This window comes from Gymnoscopelus braueri, assembly GCF_963280865.1.
Source record: "Gymnoscopelus braueri genome assembly, chromosome: 17".
Lineage (NCBI taxonomy): Eukaryota > Metazoa > Chordata > Actinopteri > Myctophiformes > Myctophidae > Gymnoscopelus > Gymnoscopelus braueri.
In genome coordinates, this window is record NC_137617.1 from 38,338,190 (window position 1) to 38,364,751 (window position 26,562).

General features: G+C 41.4%; 2 protein-coding genes and 1 pseudogene across 4 annotated transcripts in view; 2 read left to right on the top strand and 1 right to left on the bottom strand.

Moving 5' to 3' along the window:
* Positions 1-11,436, top strand: part of LOC308104241 (protein NLRC3-like) — a 31,198-nt gene extending 19,762 nt beyond the window's left edge. For both annotated transcript variants that reach the window (XM_080454620.1, XM_080454619.1), the window contains exons 9-10: positions 1,088-1,134; positions 9,095-11,436. In XM_080454620.1, coding sequence (XP_080310746.1) covers positions 1,088-1,134; positions 9,095-9,615 — 568 coding nt within the window. In that variant the 3' untranslated portion in view covers positions 9,616-11,436. The remainder of the gene's footprint in view (positions 1-1,087; positions 1,135-9,094) is intronic.
* The window catches only part of LOC308105131 (serotransferrin-like), a gene marked incomplete at its 5' end in the record, with an annotated part of 47,188 nt that continues 29,183 nt past the window's right edge, over positions 8,558-26,562 (bottom strand). The window contains one exon of the mRNA XM_080455764.1: positions 8,558-8,625. The remainder of the gene's footprint in view (positions 8,626-26,562) is intronic.
* Positions 22,776-25,149, top strand: LOC308105130 (protein phosphatase 1B-like; annotated as a pseudogene). Its single transcript has 4 exons — positions 22,776-23,586; positions 24,294-24,411; positions 24,640-24,754; positions 25,035-25,149. The product of its transcript is annotated as a protein phosphatase 1B-like (transcript).

Sequence of the window (26,562 nt, forward strand, 5' to 3'; positions counted from 1 at the left end):
ACGTAATATCATGGTCAGTACACCAGTTACTAGTAGTGTTGACACTGTGGGCAGTCCTGCCTAAAAACTCCTGGTAGATGCTGTGTTGACTCCAGTGTGAAGTTTTCACAGGCAGTGATGATTTTGGGTGTCATGTCATCTGGTGTTGGTCCATTGTGTTTTATCAAGTCCAGAGTCAACACAGCATCTATCAGGAGATTTTAGAGGACTGTGTGCTTCCGTATGTTGACAAGCTTTATGGAGATGCTGATATCCTTTTCCATCAGGATTTGGCACCTGCCCACAGTGTAAAAAAATAGGTTGTATTTTCAAGAGGTTCGAGCAAAAACAAAAAAAAGTTTCAAATATTTCACTGTATGCGCAATGAATCAAGAATATTTGAAAGTTTCACTTTTTGAATTATATAATACTAGAGGTCCGGGCGCCCGGGCTCTAGCGAGGGCTCGCTTATTTTGGGGTACCAAAATCGTGGGATAAAAATTTCCCAAGAAAAAGTTTAAAAAAAAAAGTATTAAAACAAAAAATACATGGGGGACCCCCTGGGGGTCCGCAGACCCCCTGGGAGTCTTGGGACCCTCGTGAAACATTGGGGACCCCCGTGAAACATTGCGGACCCTTTCGGCTGTTTTTTTTTCTTTTCCTGAAGGTGGTTGCTTGTTTCTGGCGCACATCTGGCAACACTGACCTGTCTGCTTGTCTGCCCCCAACGTGGCAACCCAGACTGCCGAGCGGCTGCGTTGAGACACTGGCGTATTGTAATGTTTTGTGTGGGATCTGCATGACATATTAGCGTGAGTGTGGTGTGATAGAGAGACATGAGCAAAGTGAAAGCAACGGCGGGGGTTAGCGAAGTGGTCGCGTCGCGTGTGTTGTTGTTGTGGGGAGATTTCAATAGCGACTGCGTGGTGTTGCTTTCGGTTTCGCTCGGCGGTGGTCGGTGGCGGTGCTCATGCTAAAGGGAACACAATGGTGTACCCGTAATGTTGTCCGGCTCGCGGTGTTTCGGTTGCAATCGGCGGTGGTCGGTGGTGACGCTAGGGAATAACATGGTTGACCCATTGATGCATTGTTGTTCTATTTCTTACAGAGTGAAACATGGTGGAGAAGATTGGCTTAATTACAAGCTTACAAAATGTGAGTATCTGTTTGTCTGTCTGTGTCAATATCACACATTAAGATTGTATACACTGTTTTACAGTGGTGTAAAGTAACTGTACATTTACTCAAGTACTGTCCTTAAGTAAACTTTTGAGGAAATTTTACTTTACTGGAGCATTTCCCATTTTCAATACTTTTACTTCTACTCCATTACATCTCAGAGGCAAATATTGTACTTTTATTCCACTACAATTATTTGACAGCTTTAGTTACTAGTTACTTTGCAGATTTAGATTATTATCACAACACATGCATGAACCACTTCAGCCCTATATACATTTCGGCCATTTAAAAATAATAATGAGTACTTTTACTTTTGTTAATTTAAGTATATTTTGATGCAAATACCTTTGTACTTTTACTCAAGTACATTTTCTTTACCGGACTTTCACTTGTAACAGAGTATTTCTACACTGCAGTATTGATACTTTTACTTAAGTAAAAAATTTGAGTACTTTTTCCACCACTGCTGTTTTATAGTGGGTTGGCCCCTCCCCAGATACTGTCCTGAAAACTCTTCAGTAGAGCTTCCAGGGAATTCAGGAGGTTTCTCTGCTCTTGGCCCGGTCCTTAACCCATTAAGACCTGGAAAGCCTATACGTTGTGATACCTTTAAAACCGGGAAAGCATCTGTGTCATTTTAGATGTTGTTATGTATATAGCAACATGAATATTTTTTATTTATTTTGAATAAAACATTTACGTTTTTCAGAAAACTAAGGTCATGTGGGTTGACAGAAACAATGGGCCTCATTCACTAACCTGGTCATAAATAAGGTGTATATCCTGGTCATAAATAAGGTGTATATCCTGGTCATAAATAAGGTGTATATCCTGGTCATAAATAAGGTGTATATCCTGGTCATAAATAACATATGTATATTGGGATAAGTCAATTCTGACGTGTGATTCATGAAAGAGGGTGCAGAGCCGTGATTTGTGTGGATCACAGGTGTATCTCATTGTGTTCTAAAGTCACTAGTGTGCTCCCGTGTAGATCCTTTGTATTGTTCCACGCCCCATTTAACACCATAAAAGGCAACCAGAAATAACCCATGTGAAAAAAAAAAAAACAGATCTGCCAAATTACAACGCGTCAAGTCGCACCGCATTGACAACTTGTACATCTGTTCTGTCTGGAAGTGAGTCCCTCGATCGCACGATGGATCAGCTGAACGTTAATAAAGTGCTCTCATAATGAGAATAAGAAGTTATAAAGTTTAACCCCACCACCAAATAATAGGTTATTAAAACGTGGAAAGGCCTTTTCTATTAAATAATGCTCACATTTGACTGAGGTAACATTTTGACGCTGGAATCCAGGAACACAGAGATCTGATTATGGACCAGATCACACTTTATTGATTACTGAGGATAAACCTGTCCTTAGGATTAACAACATATCCTGTCCTACGTCAGAATGTTGAATGGATATTATGGACACAGATTTCATCCATACTGTATCCTCATCAGATGATAAGACATAAGCGTGATGTGATGTGGTCAATATTATAAATTAATAGCGCAAACATGTTGGTATGAAAGTCCAATATGTGAAACTGTGGCCACATTTGCAGGAACGGAAAACATGCAAAGGGACCTAATAATTCAGCTCTAAATATGTCAACTGAAAATAAATACTCGGTTGAATTTGAATCATGTCTACCATATGCATCCAAGCAATATATCTTTGACATCATTTGTGTTGACAAATCTTGGGCACATAAAAACATTATTTGAGGTTTGGCACTATTGTCATTGATTTTTCATGAAGAATAATGCATTCTAATAATATTATACGAAAGGTTTAAGGCATATAAGTCTGTTCCTGAGCAGACGTGAGTGTCCGCCCAAATTCACGATAAAAAAAAAGATGAATGAATACTGAACGTGGGAAGTCACGTATATGCACATAAGTACAAAATATGTGAGGACCTGAGCTTAGTGAATGAGACCCAATGCCTCGCGACTCCTCACAACGCCTCGCATTGTGACACATTGTGTGCTTGTAGATCGGCAATATTTAGAATAAAGCCGATCTACAAGCTCACGTGTGACATTTCGACACGTTGTGAGCTTGTAGTTCAGCTATATTTGAAACAAAATGTGCCAATCTAACAATTCACAACGAGTCACATCGAGACAGGTTGTAAGCTTGTAGATCAGCTGTATGATCCACCTTGACCGACAGGATTATATTTTACCGGCCAAAGAATTGTCGTATATGATGAGGCATTAAACTGCGTTTAGCAGGCTTGTAGTTGTAATAATGAAGAGGAGAAGAAGAGAGACGTCAGGTTTCCAGGTCATTCATGTTCATTTATTCAGATTCAGCAACAAACAAACAGCATTCAGAGAAGCAGCCAGGGCCCCAGCAGCCTCACGGCTTCTGGAGTGTGACCATTCTGAGTTAGACTTCAGTTCCCCTTTTATAACACAATAGCATGTGGGTGGGGGTCCATGAGAGCCCCCAACACAGCTGATCAAGCTCTGACATGATTTGCAAGTGCCTGGAGGAAGGGAGTGGAGACAATCTCCAGACCTGATGTCTCCAGGTCAACATTGCATTCCACACCAGGGCGGCAGAGTCCCTGATTAGCTATGCAAACACTATTTCTTCTTTAACTGTAGTATCCTGTAGTATTATTTCTTTATATGTTTTGACTTGCACACTGTTCAGTGTTCAGATACCACAGAATGAAGTGGGCTAGTAATATCTATCTACTCTATCATGCAGAGGTGTCGCTTTCCAAAAAATAACTGAATAAAGTGGGCGTTATGAACAGCTTGTGCGACTACGTCACACACAGTATAAACACATTAATATATGTTTTATTCAACCTTAATATGCAAAACCTACAGATTTTGTTTTGTTTTGTTAATGTTAATTATGTCATCATGAATGATGGTACAAGGAAGGTTCATTACTTGCCTGCAATGTATGTGTGTCACCAACTTTCACCACTTTATCCATTGCAGACAGACAGACATAAAATAGTCTAATAACAGTATTTTCCCAATCCGCCACGGTGGCCTGTGATCTTTATAATTAACGACCAATTAAAAATTTACATTTAATTGGTAAATACCGGCTAACGGAAAGCCTGATCATGACGTGTGGTGAGCTTTTAGATAGACCATTACAAATAAATATAAATTGCTGATCACAACTTGTCGCATTGTGACAGGTTGTGAGCCGATCTACAAGCTCACATCATGTTGTGTTGTGAGCCTTTACATCGGCTATATTACATGAACTAGCAGATCTACAACCTTGCAAAGCCTCGCATTATGATGCGCTATGAGTTTTGGCTATATTTCAAAAATAGCCGATCTACAAGCTCACTACCTGCAATGTGACAGGTAGTGAGTTATTTCAAACATCAACAAGTAGAAGATCACGCTCATCCAAACTAATTTAAAAAGCCAGATGCAGAGTAGAACTCTGCACTGGAATAATTATGATCCATAAGTTAAATGGTTTATTACCATCATGAATGTGATGTTTAAAGCCTGCTGGATCTTCGTCAGACCTCAATATATCAAACATAACAAAGATAGCCGATCTACAAGCTCACAAGGATCACATTGCGACACGTTGTGAGCTTGTATAGTTTGGCTTTGTTTAAAACTCAAAAGTAGAAGATCTACAAAAGTTACATTGTGACAGGTTGTGAGCTTGTAGATCAGCTGTATTTCAAACATGAACTCACAATATGTTGTTTAACGTGTTAAGACCTGGAACGCATCTGTGTCATTTTTGATTTGAGCTAAAAAGCATTATTTTACACTTTGGCTATTAAAAAATAGCATATTTACAAGCTCATAGCGCGGCACTCTGTGCCGCGCTATGAGCTTGTAGATCTGCTATTTTTGAAAAATCTTGAAAATGTGTGCAAATCTTTGAATATATATATTTTTAAAGCGAACATTTTTAACTCAAATCTTTGCTTCTGGGGGGTCCCTGGAACAAAATATTTTGAGATGGGGGTCCGCTGCCAAATACATATTATTTTGGGGGTCCTTGAATGAAAAAGTTTGAAAACCACTGATATAGAAACATACCGTTTTTCAGAATACTGTTGCGATTTAGGAGACATTTAGAATCGGCTTCAGGTCTTAATGGGTTAACGTGTGATGAACTTTTACTTTTTTAAACAGTGGATCTACAAGCTCACAACTCGTCACATTGTGACAGGTTGTGAGCTTGTAGATCAGCTCTATTTCAAACATGAACTCACAATATGTTTAATGCGTGATGAACTTTTTTGGACTTTTACGTTTTCTAAACAGTGGATCTACAAGCTCACAACTCGTCACATCGTGACAGGTTGTGAGCTTGCAGATTGGATTGTAGATTATCAATAATTGAAATAAATAAAAATAGCCGATCTACAATCTCACCATGCATCACATCATGATGTGTTGTGAGCTTTTAGATCGGCTATATTAGAAAATTAGGTAAAAATAACCGATCTACAAGCTCAAAATGGGTAACATTGTGACGGGTTCTGAATTTGTATTTCGGCTATATTTGATAAAATACCACAAGCACACAACGTGTCACATTATAACGCGTTGTGAGCTTGAAGATGATTTATAGTTAAAAAATAGCTAATCTACAAGCTCACAACACCTCATATTGTGTACTTTTTAATTAATTAAATTGCCGATATGCAATCGTTGTGAGCTTGTAGATCGGCTATTTTTCGAATACAAAATTATCCAATCTATAACGAGATGTGACAGATTGTGAGCTTGCAGATTGGGTTGTGGTAAAATAAAATAAATAGCCGATCTCAAATAGCATCTCACAATGCCTTACATCATGACAGGCTGTGAGCTTGTAGATTGGCTATAGTTCAAAAACAGCGGATCTACAAGCTCACATGTTGCAATGTGACATGTTGTGAGCTTGTAGATGTAAATACTGCAGTACAGAAAAACATAAAAAAAATAGAATGTACATAATAAATAGGAGATCTACAAGCTCACAATGCCTTGCATCGTGACACGTTATGAACTTGTAAATCAGCTTGTAATTCCTCCATATTTCATAAATAACAAAAATAGCCGATCTACAAGTTAGCAACGCTTCACACCATGGTGTGAGGTGTTGCTAACTTATAGATGCTGAATGTTTTCTATGTGTAACCGGGTGTCGAGCAAGGAATTTACTTTTAACAATGATGTATGACTACGCCACCTTGATGATGTTTGAATCAAGGAAATTATAATAAATATATAACTTTTAAAATCGGGTTCCCCAACAGCAAGTTCGCCAATGAGGACTGAGACATGAGTTTCCCCCAAACAGGAAGTTTATTTAAGTGTAGGACACAAACATATTTCAATATAAATAGTACAACTGTTTATTAAAAGCCTAATTACAAAATATAAAGCAGTATAACAAATTCATAAAAATTTGACTGTTGCCCCCATAGTAGCCCAAATCACAAACCTATCCATCAGCCAGTGTCACGTCCCACAGGATTTCAAGTTGGCAAGAGTAATCCCTCTGCATAAAAAAGGGAGCAAATTAGAACCTGGCAACTATAGGCCTGTTTCCATCCTTTGTTCCATCTCAAAGGTTGTAGAGCGATTAATTCAAGAACAAATCAACAGCTACCTCAGCGAGCATAAACTGTTGTTTGAATTCCGATCGGGCTTCAGAACCTCCCATTCCACTGACACATGCCTACTGTATCTGACCGACTACATCAAACGTGAGGTAGACGCGGGCAAATACTGCGGCATGGTCATGTTGGACCTCCAAAAAGCGTTCGACACTGTAAACCATTCAATTTTACTTGATAAGCTGAGGGCGATTGGTTTTGACTGCACATCACTAAGCTGGATGAGATCTTACCTGGAGGGAAGAGAACAAGTGGTTGACATCAACGGAACCATGTCCTCATCCCTCCCGGTGAGCTGTGGGGTTCCTCAGGGCAGCATTCTAGGGCCGTTACTGTTTCTTCTATACATTAACGACATGAGTGCTGCCTGTAACTGCAAATTGTTCCTGTTCGCTGATGACTCGGCACTCCTGATCTCGGGAGAGGACAAGTTGCAAGTTGAGGAGGCGCTCAGCTCCGAACTCTCAAAAATCCGTACCGATAACAAACTGTCACTACACCTTGGGAAAACTGAATCCATTCTCTTTGGGACCAAACATTCCCTCAGACAGATGGATGTAAATGATTTCAAGGTCAAAGTCGATGACACAATTATCTCTAGCAAAGAAGAGATTACCTATTTGGGTTGTGTTCTTGACAAATACCTGACAGGTGAAAGCATGGCTACAAAGGTGGTCAAAAGAGTAAACCAGAGAACCAAATTTATGGGCAGTTTCCTCTTTTGTCAACCCTCAGGCCCTCAGGACCCTCTCTGGGGCCCTGATTCAACCACTTTTTGACTATGCTTGCACCTCCTGGTACTCCAACACCTCAGTGTCACTGAAGACTAAGCTTCAAACCTCCCAAAACAAACTGATTCGGCTAGTCCTCGGATTGGGGCCCATGACCCACCTTTCTCCCACCCATTTTGCCAGCCTAGGCTGGCTCAGGGTGGAAGACGGGGTTAAACAACTAAAAATGGGACTGGCCTTCAAAATTGTAAATGCAAATTTGCCCGATATGCCCCCTATTCCCGCATATCTGAGTAAATACCTCCAAAAGGTTAGCGACACCCACAGTCACAATATCAGAGGGAGCGTTAACAACAATTTGGTACCACCCACCCATAAAACAAACATGGGCAAATTCTCCTTCTACAGCACTGCCACCCAGGATTGGAATAGTCTAACTCCATCCCTTTGCTGGGCTCATTTAAAAGAGCCTTAAAAAAATCACCTTTCAGGAGGCCAAAGGAGGAGGTAGTACCATTTTCCCGTTAGACAGCAGACCCTCCCCCCCTCTGTTCTTGTACATATTTTTTTTCCCCTCTTTTTATTTATTTTTGTTGTACATAGTGTTATTTTTTTTGCTGTTTATTTTGTAATGATATTTGAACTGTGGTGCCACTATATAAGGATAATTACTTTTAACAGGACGTTCATGAAAGTCCTTGCTGGCTTGTTTCCAATGAAGGCCTGTGAGCAATTAGGGGTTAAGAGCCTTGCTCAGGGACAAATTTCATTTCATCGACACATATGCTGGCGTGGCCTGGAATCGTACCAGGGGCAACCAGGGCCTCTGGCTCCCCAGGCGGGCTCACTAACCACTCAGCTATGGCCGCCCCTTAATATATGCCTATGAATCGAATACCAAAGCCCTCATTGGAAACAAGTCCGCAAGGACTTTTATGAACGGACCTGTTAGACAAAGTATTTTAAATGTAACTGTGCTGTTTTACATTTTTTGCCTAATAAAATATTCAATCAATCAATTCTACTTTTACAAGTACATTTTGAATTCCGGACTTTTACTTGTAACAGAGTATTTCTACATTGCAGTATTGATACTTTTACTTAAGTAAAACATGTGAGTACTTTTCCACATTGATGTCATTTCACATAAACTTAATGTAAACATTTTCTCACAGAAAGTCACTTCTCACCTGGAGGCTTTAAGACATTCTGACTCACATTTTACTGTGTTGTCGTCGGGCAGAAACCTTGTATCTCTGACACGTGGTGAGCTTGTAGATCGGCTATTTTCACTATTTTGAAATGGTTTTAAAATGATATTAAGAACATAAATGAAATGTTTTGGACATACAAGGTTTCCAGCCGACAGTGACGATACATTTTAATTATTTTGAATGAAAACAAACAAGTTTGTAGATCAGCAACATTTAAAAGAAAGACCTGACCTACAAGCTTACAACACGTTGTGAGCTTGATCTGATATCTGTGTGTGTGTGTGTGTGTGTGTGTGTGTGTGTGTCAGTCAGTGAATGATGTATTTAATGTTTACTGTGTTGTTTTTCTCATCAGATTTCCATCCTCTCACACTGGACACAAACACAGCATGCAGAACCCTCTCTCTGTCTGAGAACAACAGAAAGGTGACACGGGGACAGGTTCAATCATATCCTGAACATCCTGACAGGTTTGATGGATGGTATCAGGTTCTGTGTACAGAGGGTCTGACTGGACGCTATTACTGGGAGGTAGAGTGGAGTTTAGAGGTTTCTATAGCAGTGACTTACAGAGGGATCAGCAGGAAAGGACGTGGTGACTGTGGGCTTGGATACAATGACAAGTCCTGGAGTCTGTATTGTAGTGATGGTCGTCATGGTAACAGTTACACTCTCAGACACAATAGTAAGGAGACTGTCCTCCCTGTCAGTCCCTCTGACTCCAACAGAGTAGCAGTGTATCTGGACTGGCCTGCTAGGACTCTGTCCTTTTATAAAGGGTCCTCTGACTCACTGGCACACCTGTACACCGTCCAGAACACATTCTCTGAACCTCTCTATGCTGGGTTCAGGTTGTGTCTGTGTGAGCAGAGATAGAGTCTCTATGTGAGGATGACATCAGGTCACCATGGTTACTCAACATGTTTGAGTGAGTGCAGGTTACCACTGTTGCCAGGATACTTTGAGACTAGCTGAGTCTGACGTCATGGACTTCATATTTGGGCATGAGTGACTCATCATGACATCACGGTGACATTAGATTATGACACACAGTTTAGGACCCCCTGGAACCCCCTCAAGGACCCCGGGGGCCCCTGGACCCTACTTTGATAACCAGTCATCTCTAAATCAGTTTAAACACGTTAACCCCCTTTATACATTGGCTATTTGAAAATAGCAGATCTACAAGCTCACAACCCGTTTTGAGCTTGTAGATCTGCTATTAAAAAAAGAAAAACATTCGATTTTTTATATATATATTTTTAATAATTGTAACAACACAAATGTTGTTCGGGGGTCCGTGGCACAAATATGTTCAAATGGGGGTCCCTGGCACAAATATGTTCAAATGGGTCAAATCCATATTAATGTCAAACTCTTTGGCATAAAATTAGTCATCACCACAGGGAGCTTTAGATCTTAGATTAGATTAAATAGAAGTGAACAAACCTCCACTCCATACATTTATAAATATGTATCATAAATACTGTCCATCAACACTGATGATGATGATGATGATGATGATGTAAATATCAGTGTCATATTGTGTCTCTTATGATACAAACTCCAATTTTATGTAATATATGTTTGATATTTTTACACAATATACAGAGGAAAACTGTGTAGTTGATCATGTAATTATGACAGTAATAATATTGTTTGCTTGTATATATAAACCTTTATACTTTAACCACTTGAACCCCATATACTTTATTGACTGGGGTCCCCCAGGGTTCTATAATTGGTCCCCTGCTTTTTCCCCTCTACACCAGATCTCTTGGGTGAAAATAGCAGATCTACAAGCTATCTACTAGCTAAGATCTATACATCACAAAGCGACACATTGTGAGCAGTGTTCATTTTGACAGCAAATTATAGTCATATTTTAGTCATTCTGAAATGTTTTAGTTTTAGTCTAGTTTTAGTCGACTAAATATCATAAGATTTTATTCGACTAAATCTACAGTTGATTTAGTCGACTAAAATGTATTTTTGAGGGCCTTGATGACGTCGTAATGCCTGACTTATACTTGGCTGGTTCCAAAAATAGCCGATCTGCAAGCTCACAATGAGCCTGTGGCGCGTTGTGAGCTTGTAGATCGGTTATTTTCAGAGTGCATGGACTTGCATTGACAATCACTCTGGATTCAAACATCTACTCAATGTGTTAATGAACTCAAATCAATCATTGTTTATTCATTGAGTCATTATTACATCATTGTTTCCTCACTCATTCCATTATTGTGTTTTCATTGAATATGAATGTGATATTATTCTCATTCTTCACATGTTATTGTATGATCATGTGTAGAAGTATGAATAGTTTAATAAATGTATTCTTGACAGTCTGTCGTTGTTCCTGTGTATTGATATTCATAGTGTTGTCATGACAACATGGCCACAGCTCATTGGTCATGTATAATAACTACGTTGGATCCATTGGAACAAAGGTTATTATTTTTCCATTTCATGAAAAGGCAACACTGCTGATTACCTGCATTACACCTGCAGTAATCTGATTACCTGCATTACACCTGCAGTAATCTGATTACCTGCATTACACCTGCAGTAATCTGATTACCTGCATTACACCTGCAGTAATCTGATTACCTGCATTACACCTGCTACCAGGGAGGAAGAGGACAGATATTGAATGACCCCCAGAAGCAAAGATTATAGTAAAAAATGTGTGTGTATATATATATATATATATATATATATATATATATATATATATATATATATATATATATGTATTCAAAGATCACATTTTACCATTTTCTTTCACAAATAGCAGATCTACAAGCTCATAGCGCAGCACCGAGTGCCGTGCTACGAGCTTGTAGATCTACTATTTTTGAATAGCCAAATAAATAAATAATAAATGACACAGATGCGTTCCTGGATTGGTCTGTTCTTTCTCTCCAGGATCATGGAGGATCAGTGTTTGTCAGAGTTGTGTGAATGGTTTAGCACAAAGGTCTTCAGTGTTTTACAGGCCAAGAACTCCTTATCTGAGAGAGAGATCCCCCACTACATTTCATGCTATTTTGGGGGGTCCCCAGTACAAATAGGATATTTTGGGGGGTCGCACCCTGAACAGATTGAGAACCACTGCTATAATGGAGCGTCCATCAAGCTGTCTTTTAGCAACTGGAGATGTGAGTCTAGAACAGAGGGTGTGGCTTATATTTTAGAAACATGTGACATTAATGTGACATAAAACACAAATGTCACATATGTGTGTTTTATTGTCTCCGCCAGGCCGAAAGGCATGGCGAGAGTATGTTTTCGCCCCTGTCCGTGTGTCCGTGTGTGTGTCCGTGTGTCCGTCCGTCATTCTGTCATTTTGTGTACAGCTAATCTCTGGCACCGTTGGCTTGATCGCAGAGAAACTGTGCACACACACTCCCTGGATGCCAGAGCAGAACCTCTGCCCCAAATTTTTCACATGGGCCTGTTATAGCGCCACCAGGAGGCCGCTTTTTGCAAAACACATTTTGCCTCAAATCATATGCATGCAGTGTCCGATTGCCGTGCAAAGCCTAGGAATAAATGGCACCCTTTTCACATTGGCCTATTATTGCGCCACCAGGAGTCCATAATAACCTACCTGACCTGGCGGAGACTTGTGCTCCGAGGAGCACTTTTTCTAGTTATGCATGTTTCTTTGTGTGTCTTGGAATGAGCAGGAACTTACATTTTAGGAAAAGACCCCTATCCCACATGTCGCCACAAGGGGGCAAATCAGGTGGTTTTATGAGGTCATGTGACATCTTTCTTCAAGGAAGAGAGAAAGAACAACATCAGTTTGTCCCTGTTTGTTCAGGTAAATAAAGTATTAGAACATAAAACATGTTCAAAATAAGCTCTGTGATGTAAAACAAAGCTTGTCTTGAGGGTTTTACCAGAAATGTGGTGATTGTGTTTTAGTTTATTGTGTGTAGTTGAATCTAAAGGTCTAAGCAGTCAGATTGATGGCAGCCATTACTGCTGCTCTCACACACACACACACACACACACACACACACACACACACACACACACCTGTGTTTTGGTTTGTTTCACTTTTACAGTATTTGTGTTTCTGCCTTTAGTGTTTAAAGCTCCTGTTGTGTGTTGCCGCGCTATGAGCTTGTAGATCTGCTATTTTTTGGGGGGAAATCGTGGGTCTTTGAATATATATTCTTAAAGGTAACATATTTGTAACTTAAATCTTTGCTTCTGGGGGATTTTACAAATGTCTTCTAAATCCTGACAGTTGTTCTGAAAAAAACAAACAAAAACAAAAAGCAAAAAACATATATTGCTATATATCAGTGGTTCTCAAAATTTGTATTTGGCCGTGGACCCCCATCAAAAAATATTTTGTTCCAGGGACCCACCAGAAGTTGTAAAAGAGTTAAAAATATTCGCTTTACATTTTTTTATATTATTCAAAGATTTGCAAAAAGAAATCATGTTTTAAAAAAAAATAGCAGATCTACAAGCTCATAGTGCGGCACTCGGTGCCACGCTATGAGCTTGTAGATCTGCTATTTTTGAATAACCAAAGAAATCTTAAAATGACACACACATGCGTTCCCGGTCTTAAAGGGTAAATATGTTAGTCCACCTTTTGTGTTGATAAATGTTTATTTTTGGTGTTGATAAATGAGTTAATTCTCTCCAGTAGGGTCTTGTAAAGTGTCTTTCTAGTAAGTCAATACAGTATTAACTGTTGTCAGAGCAGAAGTATGGAATAATGTTAATTCATGTTTATGCATAAATAATAAGTTCATGTTGATAAAAACATGTAATAGTGAAGGATATGAAACATTATCTTCTCCAGATAGACAGAATGTCTATCACTGCGGGTACATGGACAGTTTCATTCGGAATGAATACACTTCTATTCGGAATGAATGAATGGATGAATTCATTCAGAATATAAATGCTCATGTAAACACCTCAATTGGAATAGAATATTCCATTCCAGTCTGACCCGAATGAATTTTCATTCGGGTTAGGAGGGGTGGTATAGACCGTTTGAATCGGGATATACCAATCGGAATTGACCATGTAAACACTTTATTCCGAACGCTCCTCTCTGTTTGGAATACATGCATTCCTTTGCGCATGTCCGTGCTTATAGTGCTGTCAGAATTGTCCAAAAATGACCTATCAAATCTCTAATTCGGCCACGGTCGCTCCTGCGGGATAAAATGAATGATTCTATTCTATAGCGTCATTTAATAAGCCATGGTTAAGCCCAGACTTGTCCAGGAGAACGGATGCTCCAAGGATTGCTGGCCTAGGCTACACTTATATGGATCTTTTTCTAAACGGGTATTTTAGTCCTCAGTTTTTAAAAAGAATCCCTGGCCACATGACAAAGATTTTTTTTTTTAAATCCCTGTCCACACGTAAACATAGAAACGCATTGATCAGCTGCAAGTTTCAATTTTAAATCAGATTTTACATTTATTTTATATATGAGGGGCCAAATACGTAGGCCTATACATTTTTAATCACATGTTAAGGCCCAATACTGCAATAGCTGCATTGTTTTAATAGCATACGTGAACAAAAATAAATGAAAACTACATTATTAGGGCGCAGCTGCAGCGAAAACAGATGAGTTTTACTTAATCAATTCATTACATGGGCAGCCGGAACGGTCGTCCCAAATAACACTACGCCCCACGCACCTTTTGAGCGGGCCATCCACGGCCGCTCCATGGTCGCTGGATTTTGACCCGGGGCGATTGTGTTTTAGGGCGACAGACTCCGCATTCTCCGTGTGCGCACTGCGCGCTACTTGGCGCAGAAAGAGGGTTTTCGTCACAGTGAATGAGTTACAGCATGTTTCAAAGCTTTTTCATAATAATAAAAGAAAAACGTGACACTCGGCATAATGAGTAGCTTAGCTTATACTTTCTACTTAAGTATATTTTGATGCCAATACTTTTGTACTTTTGCCATAAATGAGCGTGCCTTGTTTCATAGACTGTAGTGTTGCTCTCTCTCTCTCTCCATTTATTATTATAATGACCATGAGCGGTCCGGTGTTTATGTATTATTATTTATTATTATAATGACCATGTGCGAATGCGCGATGACGTCATCGTACCTACATGAGAAATGTGACAAATAGTATAGGCTAGCCTACGTTTTACCGTGTCTGGTACCAATACAAAAAAATAAACTGGTCTGAACTTGTAGATCTGCTACTTTTGCATTAAAACGGCAATAACAAAGAAACACAGGCTTGTACCGCATACAACGCTGCCTGGCCAGGAGTCGGTGCGTTGCTTACCGGCCTGTCTACGACCGACAGACCTCTGCCGCGGAGGCACAAGGGGGCTATTCATTGCCTCCTCCCATGCCCACCAGGGGAAGCTCTGCTCCGGGTAGTGGCCCCTGGTCCATGCCCGGGCGTAGGCGGGAACAACTTTGCGCATGTCAAAAGTTATATTCCGAATGAATGCTTTGGTCATGTAAACGAGGAATACTTTTATTCAGGTCCCATGTAAACAGGTGAGTGGATCAGATTCCTCTATTCGGAATGAGTTCATTCGGAATGAATTCATTCTGAATGAATACATGATGGTCCATGTACCCGCAGCCACTGTGTCCTCATTTCTTTTTATGAAGCGGACAGCATACTTATATTTGGCATTAGTGGCCTGTTTCTGTTCAAACACAGACCCCTGTCTCGGCCTTCCTGAATCTGACCATAATTTAAAAGCGTCTCTAGCAGCAGTGTGTAGCTCAGTCACATGTTCATTCCAACCAGGTTTTATACTATATTACTTTTTCTTACCCTTGTAAAGACCCTTACTTGACCCTTACCTTAATTTAAAATATCAATAATAAAATCATAAGTAGAACATAAATATCTACCGTGTTGCTCATTTTTACAGTTGGTGTCACTGCACTGCATGGCTTCTCTTGGAAGTACAACAGAGTCTAATGATTTGTCAGTGCGTGAGGTATAGTGATTTATATCCTGCTCACTTAACTTAGACCAATGCAGCCTCCCTGTGTATGTCTTATTGTCATCCACAGATACAACTGGAATATTTTCAACATCTAGGGTCAATACAATCGGAATATGATCTGTGGTGGCCAACTCATAACAGATGTCAATGTTGTCCAGAGAAGCGTGTGTATCAGCTGTGCATATACAGTGATCTAGCGAGAGACAGCGGGATCCCAAAACGGATCTAGCCAAGACACACTGGCCCTCATTTATCAACGCGGTGCAGCCCAAATAATGGGCGTACGGTGAGATCACCGCACCTTTCGGCATTTATCAATATATCCTGACGTGGGCTTCATCCTACCGTAGGCTGAGATCTCACGTCTGGTCGAGACCAGTTGTTGACATTGGCTGCGCCCGTTTACTCCATTCTAGACCTGCGGAGCAGAATTGTCTGACTGTCTGACAGGCATCTGGACACATAATCCACTCCTAAATGTATATCTACACTAATAAATAATCCCTGTGAAAATATAACATTTTATAAAGTAATTTAAACAAACTGCTTTAACAGTCATTCAGTTGCATTGGCTATTTTAAAATTGCAAGCTCAAAAACGGGTCGCATCGCCACGCCTTGTGAGCTTGTAGATCTGCTATTTTCAAAATATACAGCGCTTCTGCGAGCGCATTTTCGGGACTCCCGACGATCTTTTCATGGACAGTGAGGTGTACAAACTTACAGTAGCTTGTCCTATGTTATGGAGTTATGTCATAGAGAGTTTTGAAGACTACAACCTGGCTGGGTTAAGGATATAAACCCGACGCTCCAATCTCTTATTAACGTGGTGGTACGGGAATCACTGCCGCCCGTGCCCGTCCGAGTCTCACGGGGAATATCCTACATGACTGCTTGTGCACTGCTCGGTATGGGTTAAATACATTAATATACAAACGTATTCCATTCATGGCTATGTGATTGGTATCATAATATGTCATTCATGTAGGCTACAAGCCTACGTGACAAAGATTGTACCGCTACGGTACGGATTTATGAAAAACACAGTTGGGCGTGTGTGTGTGTGTGACTTGACAGGCAGCGCCAGCGAGGCGAGGCGAGCCGGCCAAACTCTTTCTTTTCGGTTCTTCATGTCGTAAAATCGGGGTGTTTCCAGAATATTTAAGGGCGTGTTATTTAAATGACGCTCGTTTTCAGACGTGAGATTTATCAAAGCTCCGACCTGATGTAGGCCAGGATTGGCTGTGTAGGATTTATTGATAAATGTGACTTCGACGTTGGTGTACGGCCGAATATATGGAAAAATATAAGCCGGTTTATACGCTCCGTTGATAAATGAGGGCCAGTATGCCATGCTTCACTAATATATGTATAGCTTTTCTCAGGTAGTAGAGATTTACTTGACAATATAAGATTATTATCATTACAAAATTGCAGTAAACATTTTCCAAACAGAGATTTATCATCCGATGTCAGTGTTCATGTCACCCACTACATACACACAGGTTGTGGCATTGTCCTTAATGAATGCATTAACAAATGCCATTCTATAGCGATATTCATCATCATTTTGGTATGATTCATAAGGTGTGTAAATATTTACAATAATAAATGACCTATTTTCATACTTGATCTCTATACCAATGGCCCAGTTGACATCTAATCTTACCACTGTAACCAGAGGATCATATTTACTGTTCCAGAGAATCGCCACACCACCCCGGTATTCTACCATGTGCTATTCTATCACAGAGATCAGTAGTAGACTCTCCAACTCCATGAAAATTAGCATGTATTGTATTCAGCCTTTCCAGATCTTGTTTAGGTAACCATGTCTCTTGGAAGCACAGAATGTCACATTCCTCCAAAAGTTTATCCACAACCAGCCGCCTCGCTTTGTCCCCAGCACTGTGCCCCACACGTAGGCCACACGTGTTATATGACACCACCCGCTGAAAAATGAGAGTGCGGGTGGCCACAGTCAGTGTGGGTCTTTAGCAGGTGCGTGTATGTATTTGTGAATTTGATTTATTTGAGACCCGCGCCCGCCCCAAACCTCCCTTTCTCTCCCTCCCCTCAGGCATTAAATGGGTTGAGCAGTCACACACACACACACACACACTTCAATTCCTAAAGTTCAAGTAAAGTGGCCCGCTTACCCTCCCGTGTGTGTGTGTGTGTGTGTGTGTGTGTGTGCGTGTGCGTGTGCGTGTGCGTGTGTGTGTGCGTGTGCGTGCGCACGAGCGTGCATGCACTGTTGGGGGTGGACTTGATGAGCACTTCGACTGTGCATGCACCTCATGGTACCACGGGCACCACAAAGGCCTTAAAAATAAGGCTCCAGACATCCCAAAACAAACTGGTACGGCTACTTCTTGGCCTTACATCTACGACTCATCTAACCCCTGCTCACTTTGCTAGGGTCGGATGGCTCAGGGTCGAGGGCAGAGTACAGCAACTTGCAATGGGCCCATGGTCTACAAGATACGCTTCACCACAAAGACACCCATGTACCTGTCAAACTACTTCACAAACGTCAATGAAGTCCACAATCACAACACCAGAGGCAGCTCCACTGATCACGTTCAACCCAGATTTGGCACAAACAGGGGGTTAAATTTGTTCACCTGATATGCCACAAAAATGTGGAACGCCAACAGTCGTAAAGGAGAGTAAATCGTCCTTCAAAACCGCTCTAAAAGAGCACTTACAGGTGGCTGCAATTCGATGGCCGCCGGCTCAGGCTCAGGTCATTGGCCGGGCAAGCTCTAACGGAGTATCAAATGCCTGAACAGTCCATTTCTGAACAGTTTCTACCTAGCTACCATCAGACTGTGGAACAAGGCATGATGTTTTTTTTTTTTTTACAGCTTGGCCTGTAAGGCCAGGCTGACTTTTAATAGTCATGACTCATGACTTTCTTTCCTATTCATCAAAAGGGCAGTCAATGAGGGCTCGCCAATGGCTTCCCATACTCTGAACGGACGGTCCGCAATGGCCTTCTATATTCTAAACGTCCTGAGCTCCGGAAACAGTATTGAAACAAAGCAAAGATAGACTAATAAATGTAGAAGAATAAATTACAAGGGTGTAACAGAGTTGTTCCAGTGGTGTGTTCTACCCAGCGTGATCTAATATGTTGATATCTAACTGTTTGGTTGCTACTATATATGTCTATGTCTATGAAATGAATACCAAGGACCCCAACGGAAACAAGCGTTGACTCCCATTGTAAGAATGGAATGCGGAAATGCTTGTTCTATCTTGTTCTATCTTCCAATGTGTGGAACTATAGCCCATAGCGGCCCGCTTTGTGGCGAGATCAAAGCGTGTCATAACTCTCTCTCTCTCTATGGGTCTGGTTCTACTGTGTTACGCTATATACGTAGTATGACGTGCAGAATTCATTTTGAAAAAAAGCTGTTCATAGCTCGCAAAGAAAATGCAGAATTGTGCATTTGTGTTGAAACACCAGCAGCACTTTGCAAATGCAATACATTTACTATAAATGTCATATAGCTTAGCTAGCAAACATGTCTGGGGGAACACAACTGAAACTACAGCTGATTGCGGCCTCTGACTGAGGCTAATCACAATGTCATTATCATATGTGGCCAATCAACACTGTCATAATATGAATAGCCTAATTTAAATCTAGTAGCAAAGATGACGATGTCAGCAAAAGACAATGACTTCACTCAGCAGCACTTAGAAAATACAATACAATTACTACAGCCAATCAATCAACACTGTCATAATATGAATGGCCTAATTTAAATCTAGTCGCAAACTGATGACATTGTCAGCGGATGACCTCACTCAAGGTTCAAGGTTCAAGGTTGTGCTTTATTGTTACATCTTGTGTACTGTACAGGCACTTAAGAGTCAAAGTTATTTTTGTTCGGCTACCCTCAGACAATGCAGTAGCATAGGTAATAATAATAATGATAATAATAATAAAACTGTAAAAAGATTAAAAAATAAATTAAAAAAGAGACAGAGAGAGTGCAAAAAAGTGTATGTACACATGCGTATGATCTTATATATTATATATCTTGTGTTAAAGCCCTCTCAAATGAGGGGGTTCTACATAGTACTTCAGTAATTATGCTGAGGTGCTATATAGCACCACAACAATCCCAAAGAACCGCTGAAGAACCCTGAAGTGCTATATAGCACCACAAGAATCCCAAAGAACCGCTGAAGCACCATTTTTTTGTGTATAGATGTTGCTGCTGGTTTGTTTGATTTTATTTTTTTATTGTTTTTCATCTATTTTGATTTTTGCTGTATTGTTTTTCATCTATTAGGATTTTGCTGTATTGTACAGCACAATGAAAAATGCTATATAAATAAAGCTCATTATCATTACTTTGAAAGGGGAGTTGTGGGGATTCTCTATGTGCTCAACCACCATGGAGATTAGAGTTGAATTCATTCCGTTCTTGGGGGTTATTTATTTTAGGAGCAGGTCCAATCTCAAGGTATTACAGTATTTCCACAGTGTAAATACCTGACATTATGAGTGGGAGTGATTGAATATGATGTAATATAAAATACCAGAGGCCTTATTCAGAGGAGAGAAAGCAAGTAGACTTCCTGTGAAGTCCTGCAAACAAACCCAGAAGGGAAGACGTATCAGGCCTCAATGTAAAATAATAAAGTTTAACCACATTAAACCTGTTGTCAATAATAGCAGACAAGCTCGTGACTTGAGCTTGTAGATTGGCTATTTTCCAATAGCCAATGTATAAAATGGGGTTTAAGTTGGGCTAAGTGAAACTCCCAGACAACAGCTTATTTAACCTCTGATGATACCAATATGTTTAGCTGAGCTTCTGGGGATATCCACACTTTTAAAGCAGAATGTAACTTCCCTCTTCAACCCCGGATTTGAACTCTGTTTCCTATGCAAGTGCTGACATTTCTTTTTTACCAATGAGCTAATAGAGCCTACCTACTTGCTCAGGGGATACATTGAATCTTGACCATAAGGTCACAATTCATGTCAGATCCTGTGTCTAGGTGAGACATGACCTTTGACACGATCTAAATGTCTCAATAGAAGAGCAGGGAGACAAAATACAACCACCCCAATTGTATAAGTTATATTGTATAAACATTCTCTACCATACAGATTGGACAAAATTTAACTTTATTTAGAAATAGTGAGGCTTTAAGATCAGTGATTGTTCAAATTGATCATTTTCTGATTGTATTTCTGTGGAAAGGTGTTACTGTAACAGTGTTTACTCCCATATCTCCACCTCCTCCATGATTGTTCCTTTGTCTGGTGCTATCAGCATTGGTGTGTAAAGTGACTGTACATTCACTCAAGTACTGTACTTAAGTACAATTTTTTATACCTTTACCTCTACTTCACTACATCTCAGAGACAAATGTTGCACTTTTACTCCACTACAATTATTTGAAAACCTTAGTTACTAGTTACTTTGGAAATGTTGAATATGATTACAAGTAAGACGCACGAACGCTGGAAGCGAACGCAGCTCAAAAATATTGTGTATTTACGGACTTGTAATCCGTGTTATTTCACCGTGATGGGGAGAGAACATTGACATTGTGTGTGTGTGTGTGTGTGTGTGTGTGTGTGTGTGTGTGTGTGTGTGTGTGTGTGTGTGTGTGTGTGTGTGTGTGTGTGTGTGTGTGTGTGTGTGTGTTTTGCAGGCTGTTGTGCATTTTAATCAGAGCATTGTCTAAATTCCTGCACTCTGGCGCACTCTGGTGGCTGCACACAGGCAGTTCACGCACGTGAGTCACATGGGGGCGCGAGCCAATGAGAGCGCGGCTGCACACAGACACACCCACTCACAACCCGAGCACGGTTACATAGTAAGCTCCACTTGGTCGGAGGCGCCGCGTTCGCAACAAAACATGGGCTACACATGAACCACTTCAGGCCTATTGGATATTTGAAAATAGACGATCTACAAGCCCACAATGCGACGCGTTGTGAGCTTGTAGATCTGCTATTTTAGTAGTGGAGTAAATATTTAATATGAATAATGAAATAATGGAAAGAAACGTGCACAATTCACTTTGGCATACTGAAATAGTATGTTGGTCACTTGTCAGTGATGGGATTATCAACCCCACCCATGCTGATGGGTATTGATGAGGACACTCCCATGAGATGAGCTCACCTTTGTCCCATCCCCTATATAAGAGCATCTCTTTGCATTCAGTTTCTGTTAAACCCTGAGGAAGACTATCTTGTCGAAAAGTTGGTTTCCTGTACCTTGTAATACATTTTTGCATCGTGCCTAACAGTGGTGTAAAGTAACTAAATACATTTACTCAAGTACTCTAGTACAATTTTGAGGTATTTTTTTTACTTTACTGAAGAATTTTCAGTATTTTCAGTACTTTTACTTCTACTCCACTACTTCTTTCACTTCCACTACTTCTACTCCACTACTTCTACTCCACTACATCTCACAGGTAAATATTGTAAGTTACTTTGTAGATTTTGATTATTATCACAAAACATACATTAACCACTTAACCCTTTATACATTTCGGTCATTTGAAAATAGCTGATCTACACAGCTTGTAGATCTGCTATTTTCAAAATATTTGTATACATTTTATACATTTGAAAACTTGTGAAATGGGACATTCTTCATACTCTCTACTTTTGGTACTTTACGTACATTTGATACCAATACTTTTGGACTTTTACTTGCAACTGAGTATTTCTACATTGCAGTATTTATACTTTTACTTAAGTACAAAATGTAAGAGCTGTGCTAAGAGCTGTACTTTGACTTTTGGTACTTTAAAGGGATAGTTCACCCCAAAATGACTTTTTTTCGAGCGATTAGTCACCCCTTGGAGACTTGAATTCAAGGATATTTTTTTGTTTTTGTCGCTTTCCTAAGCCAATAATTTGATTACCGGCAGCGGTTCCGGTAGGAGACACAAAGAGTCTCCTTTGTGTCTCCTACCGGAACCGCAGTCGACCGGTCCACTGGTCATAAAATGTCATCAAATCTCTCTCCCTCCTCTGATCTCCCTGCAGCTGTAGACAGTAATGGGTCAGCTGCACAGTCAGAAGCACAGCGCCCACGGCGATGGCAACGGGCTGCGCTACGGCCTGAGCTCCATGCAGGGCTGGAGACCGGAGATGGAGGACGCCCACACGGCCGTTGTGGGACTCCCCCACGGACTCACTGACTGGTCCTTCTTTGCCGTGTACGACGGCCACGCCGGCTCCCGGGTAGCCAACTACTGCTCCGGCCACCTGCTGGAGCACATCTTGTCCGGGGGGAGCGACTTCGGCTCGGGGGGCGCCGGCACCGTGGAGGGCGTGAAGGACGGCATCCGGTCGGGCTTCTTGAAGATCGACGAGTTCATGCGGAGCTTCTCGGACCCGCAGCAGGGCCTGGAGGACCGCAGCGGCTCCACGGCGGTCGGCGTGCTGCTCAGCCCCAGCCACCTCTACTTCATTAACTGCGGCGACTCGCGGGCCGTGCTGAGCCGAGACGGCCGGGTGGGCTTCTCCACCAAGGACCACAAGCCCTACAACGAGAAGGAGAAGGAGCGCATCGAGAACGCCGGCGGCTTTGTCGAGGACCAGCGGCACCCTGGCCGTGTCCCGGGCCCTGGGGGACTACGGCTACAAGGGCGTGGACGGCAAGGGCCCCACGGAGCAGCCGGTGAGCCCCGAGCCCGAGGTGTGCGTGATGGAGCGCGAGGCCGACGAGTTTGTGGTGCTGGCGTGCGACGGCATCTATGACGTGATGTCCAACGAGGAGCTGTGCGCCTTCGTGCGCTCGAGGCTGCAGGTGTACGACGACCTGGAGAAAGTCTGCAACGCGGTGGTGGACACGTGCCTGCAAAAGGTAAGGGAATCAATGTGCACATGTTGTTTTAACCCATTAAAACAACCGGGAACGCATCTGTGTAACCACTTTAACCATTATTTTATACTTTGGCTATTCATAAATAGCAGATCTACAAGCTCAAAGCGCAGCACCGAGTGCTGCTGGGATCATGTCTGTGTCGTTGTTGTTGACCACTTTGCCCCCTCTCCTCTCCTCTCTCTCTCCCTCCTCTGATCTCCCTGCAGCTGTTTCCCCCAGAATAGGGATGCTGAGGGTTCAAGTGGTTAACAAAAGTGGCACTTTAAGTTTTAAGCATAATTGTGATTATGGCGATATCGCAATTATTTTTGCCACAATAATCGTCGTGACATGTCATTTTCTTATCGTCCCATCCTTGGTTGTAACCCGGTGTTGTGCGGCGAAAATGGCTGTATATCAGTGGTGAAAAAAGTACTCCAAGGTTTTACTTAAGTAAAATTATCAATACTGCAATGTAGAAATACACTTTTACTTGTAACAGAGTATTTCTACATTGCAGTATTGACACTTCAAGTACAATATTTGCCTCTGAGATATAGTGGAGTAGAAGTAAAAGTACTGAACATTTGAAATACCTCAAAATTGCACTTAGTTACTTTACACCATTGCAGAATATACATTGTGGTCCTGTGTTTAACTCAAGTTGATGCTTATTTTTTGTTCTCTCTGGTCTTGGTCCTCTCCAGGGGAGCACGGACAATATGAGCGTGGTGCTGGTGTGTTTACCTGGTGCTCCCAAGGTCTCCGAGGAGGCCGTGAGGAGAGAAAAGGAACTGGATGAGTACATAGAGAAACGGGTTGAAGGTAAGGAAGACCCAGCAGGATATATCAGTCTGAGGCTGAATACGCACAGTACACCTGAACTTGACTTTGTTTATCTCCAATAAACTTAACGTGTGTGTGTGTGTGTGTGTGTGTGTGTGTGTGTGTGTGTGTGTGTGTGTGTGTGTGTGTGTGTGTGTGTGTGTGTGTGTGTGTGTGTGTGTGTGTGTGTGTGTGTGTGTGTGTGTGTGTGTGTGTGTGTGTGTGTAGAGCTGCTGGGGAGCGGTGGGGAGGATGGAGTCCCTGCTAACCTGGTGACTGTTCTGAGGAGCATTACCACTGAGAACATCCCCAACCTCCCGCCCGGTGGAGGCCTGGCCAGCAAGTAAGTAATACAGCATGGAATCAGGGTTGATTTTGACTACAACTTTTGAATTAAATTCCAATTTAGTTTTAGTCATATTTTAGTCATCTGAAATGTTTTACTGTTAGTCTAGTTGACTAAATATCATAAGATTATAGTTAATCTACTTAATCTACAGTTGACTTGCCCTACAGGAATTTAATCCAGTTCCTAAAGGATCCCAACCCTGAGCGTATACATGTAGGACAAATATTGTATGTGTCGTCCAAGCAGTGATTGTGTGTGGTCGGTGTGTTCACAGACGCAGTGTGATCGAGGCCGTGTACAACAAGCTGAACCCCCACAGAGAAGAGGAAGGGGTGAGTTCGGATGTTGTCGACGGCGATCACCTGACTCAAAAGGCCACGAGGACCTAACTGCGTGCATTGTATGGGTGTGTACGCACCCGTGCGCGCGTGTATGTGTGCGTGTGTGTGTGTGCGTGCGTGTGTGTGTGTTTTTGAGTGAGTGAGTGAGTGACGGACGGACGGACGAACGAACGGACGAGGCGGGCCGAGAGAAGACGGAACAGGACAGAAGGTGGACAACAGAGACTGGTTGTCTTGTTCTTTATGCTCGTGGACTTTTTTGCGCTCTCCCTGATTTCCCTTCGACGCCTGCCTGACACCTCTGCCCCCCCTCCTCCCCCCCAAATACCCCCCCCCCCCACACACACACACACACACACACACACACACACACACACACACACACACACACAGAGTTCCCTCCTGGCGCCTGTGCACGATTGTGATTTGCCACACTCTCTAGGGTGTTAAACCGCAAGGACAAGGACTTTTTGGTTCTACATGTTAAACGTTTTTTTATGATTTTCCAAAAATGTACATGTACAAAAATGTATGGGATTTTGTCATATTTCCATATTTTATTATTAATAATTGGTGCAGTAAAACATATTGGTAATAATCACAGACGAGAACATTAGACACAAACAATGTTTTTAGAATTTTTATTACATTTTTACATGTTTACATTGAAGTGAATGGGATTTACGATTTCCTCTCAAGCTTAGTGCTTTATGAGTCTTCCAGTTTAGTAGACCTTGTATTGTGAATTTGTACTTTCATGTACTGTTGTTCTCATGTCTTACTAAATAAAGTACATCAATCAATCAATCAATCAAACTCTTGAACACACCATCAGTTCGCGACCGCAGTACTAGTATAGGGCGTTTGTGTGGTGTCTCACAATCAAATACTAGCATATACACAGGGCCGTGCTTAGGGATCAGGAGGCCTTGGCAAACCCCAGTATGCGGCCCCTGGGTCGGGACCCATATGTGGGTCGCGGACCAATTTTTAAGGGTCGCGAGTAAATACCCCTTTATTTTTTGTTCCCTACATTTTGTTTTTAATTATTGCAAAAAATGAAAAACGTTTTACAAAAGTTTAAAACTAACTCAAAGTTTTACAAAATAATTTTATAGAAACCAAAAAAAGGAATGAAAATAGCAGATCAAGCTATAAAGTTGTTTTCCAATTTTTTTTTGAGAAATTGGGGATTTTAAACATTGTGTAGTGCACAGGGAGCAATTAGGGGTTATGAGTCTTGCTCAGGAACACACTGCTGGCCTGGCCTGGAATCATACCTGGGACAACCAGGGCCGCCGGTTCCTCAGGCGGGCTCACTAACCACTCAGCTATGGCCACCTCAGAATTGGGATGAGAGGGAGGCCACTTAATTATATTTAGAAATATAAAGAGAAAGAGAGTTTCAAACTTTCAAAAGTTATACCAAGCTGACCTTTAATAATAATAATAATAAAGAAT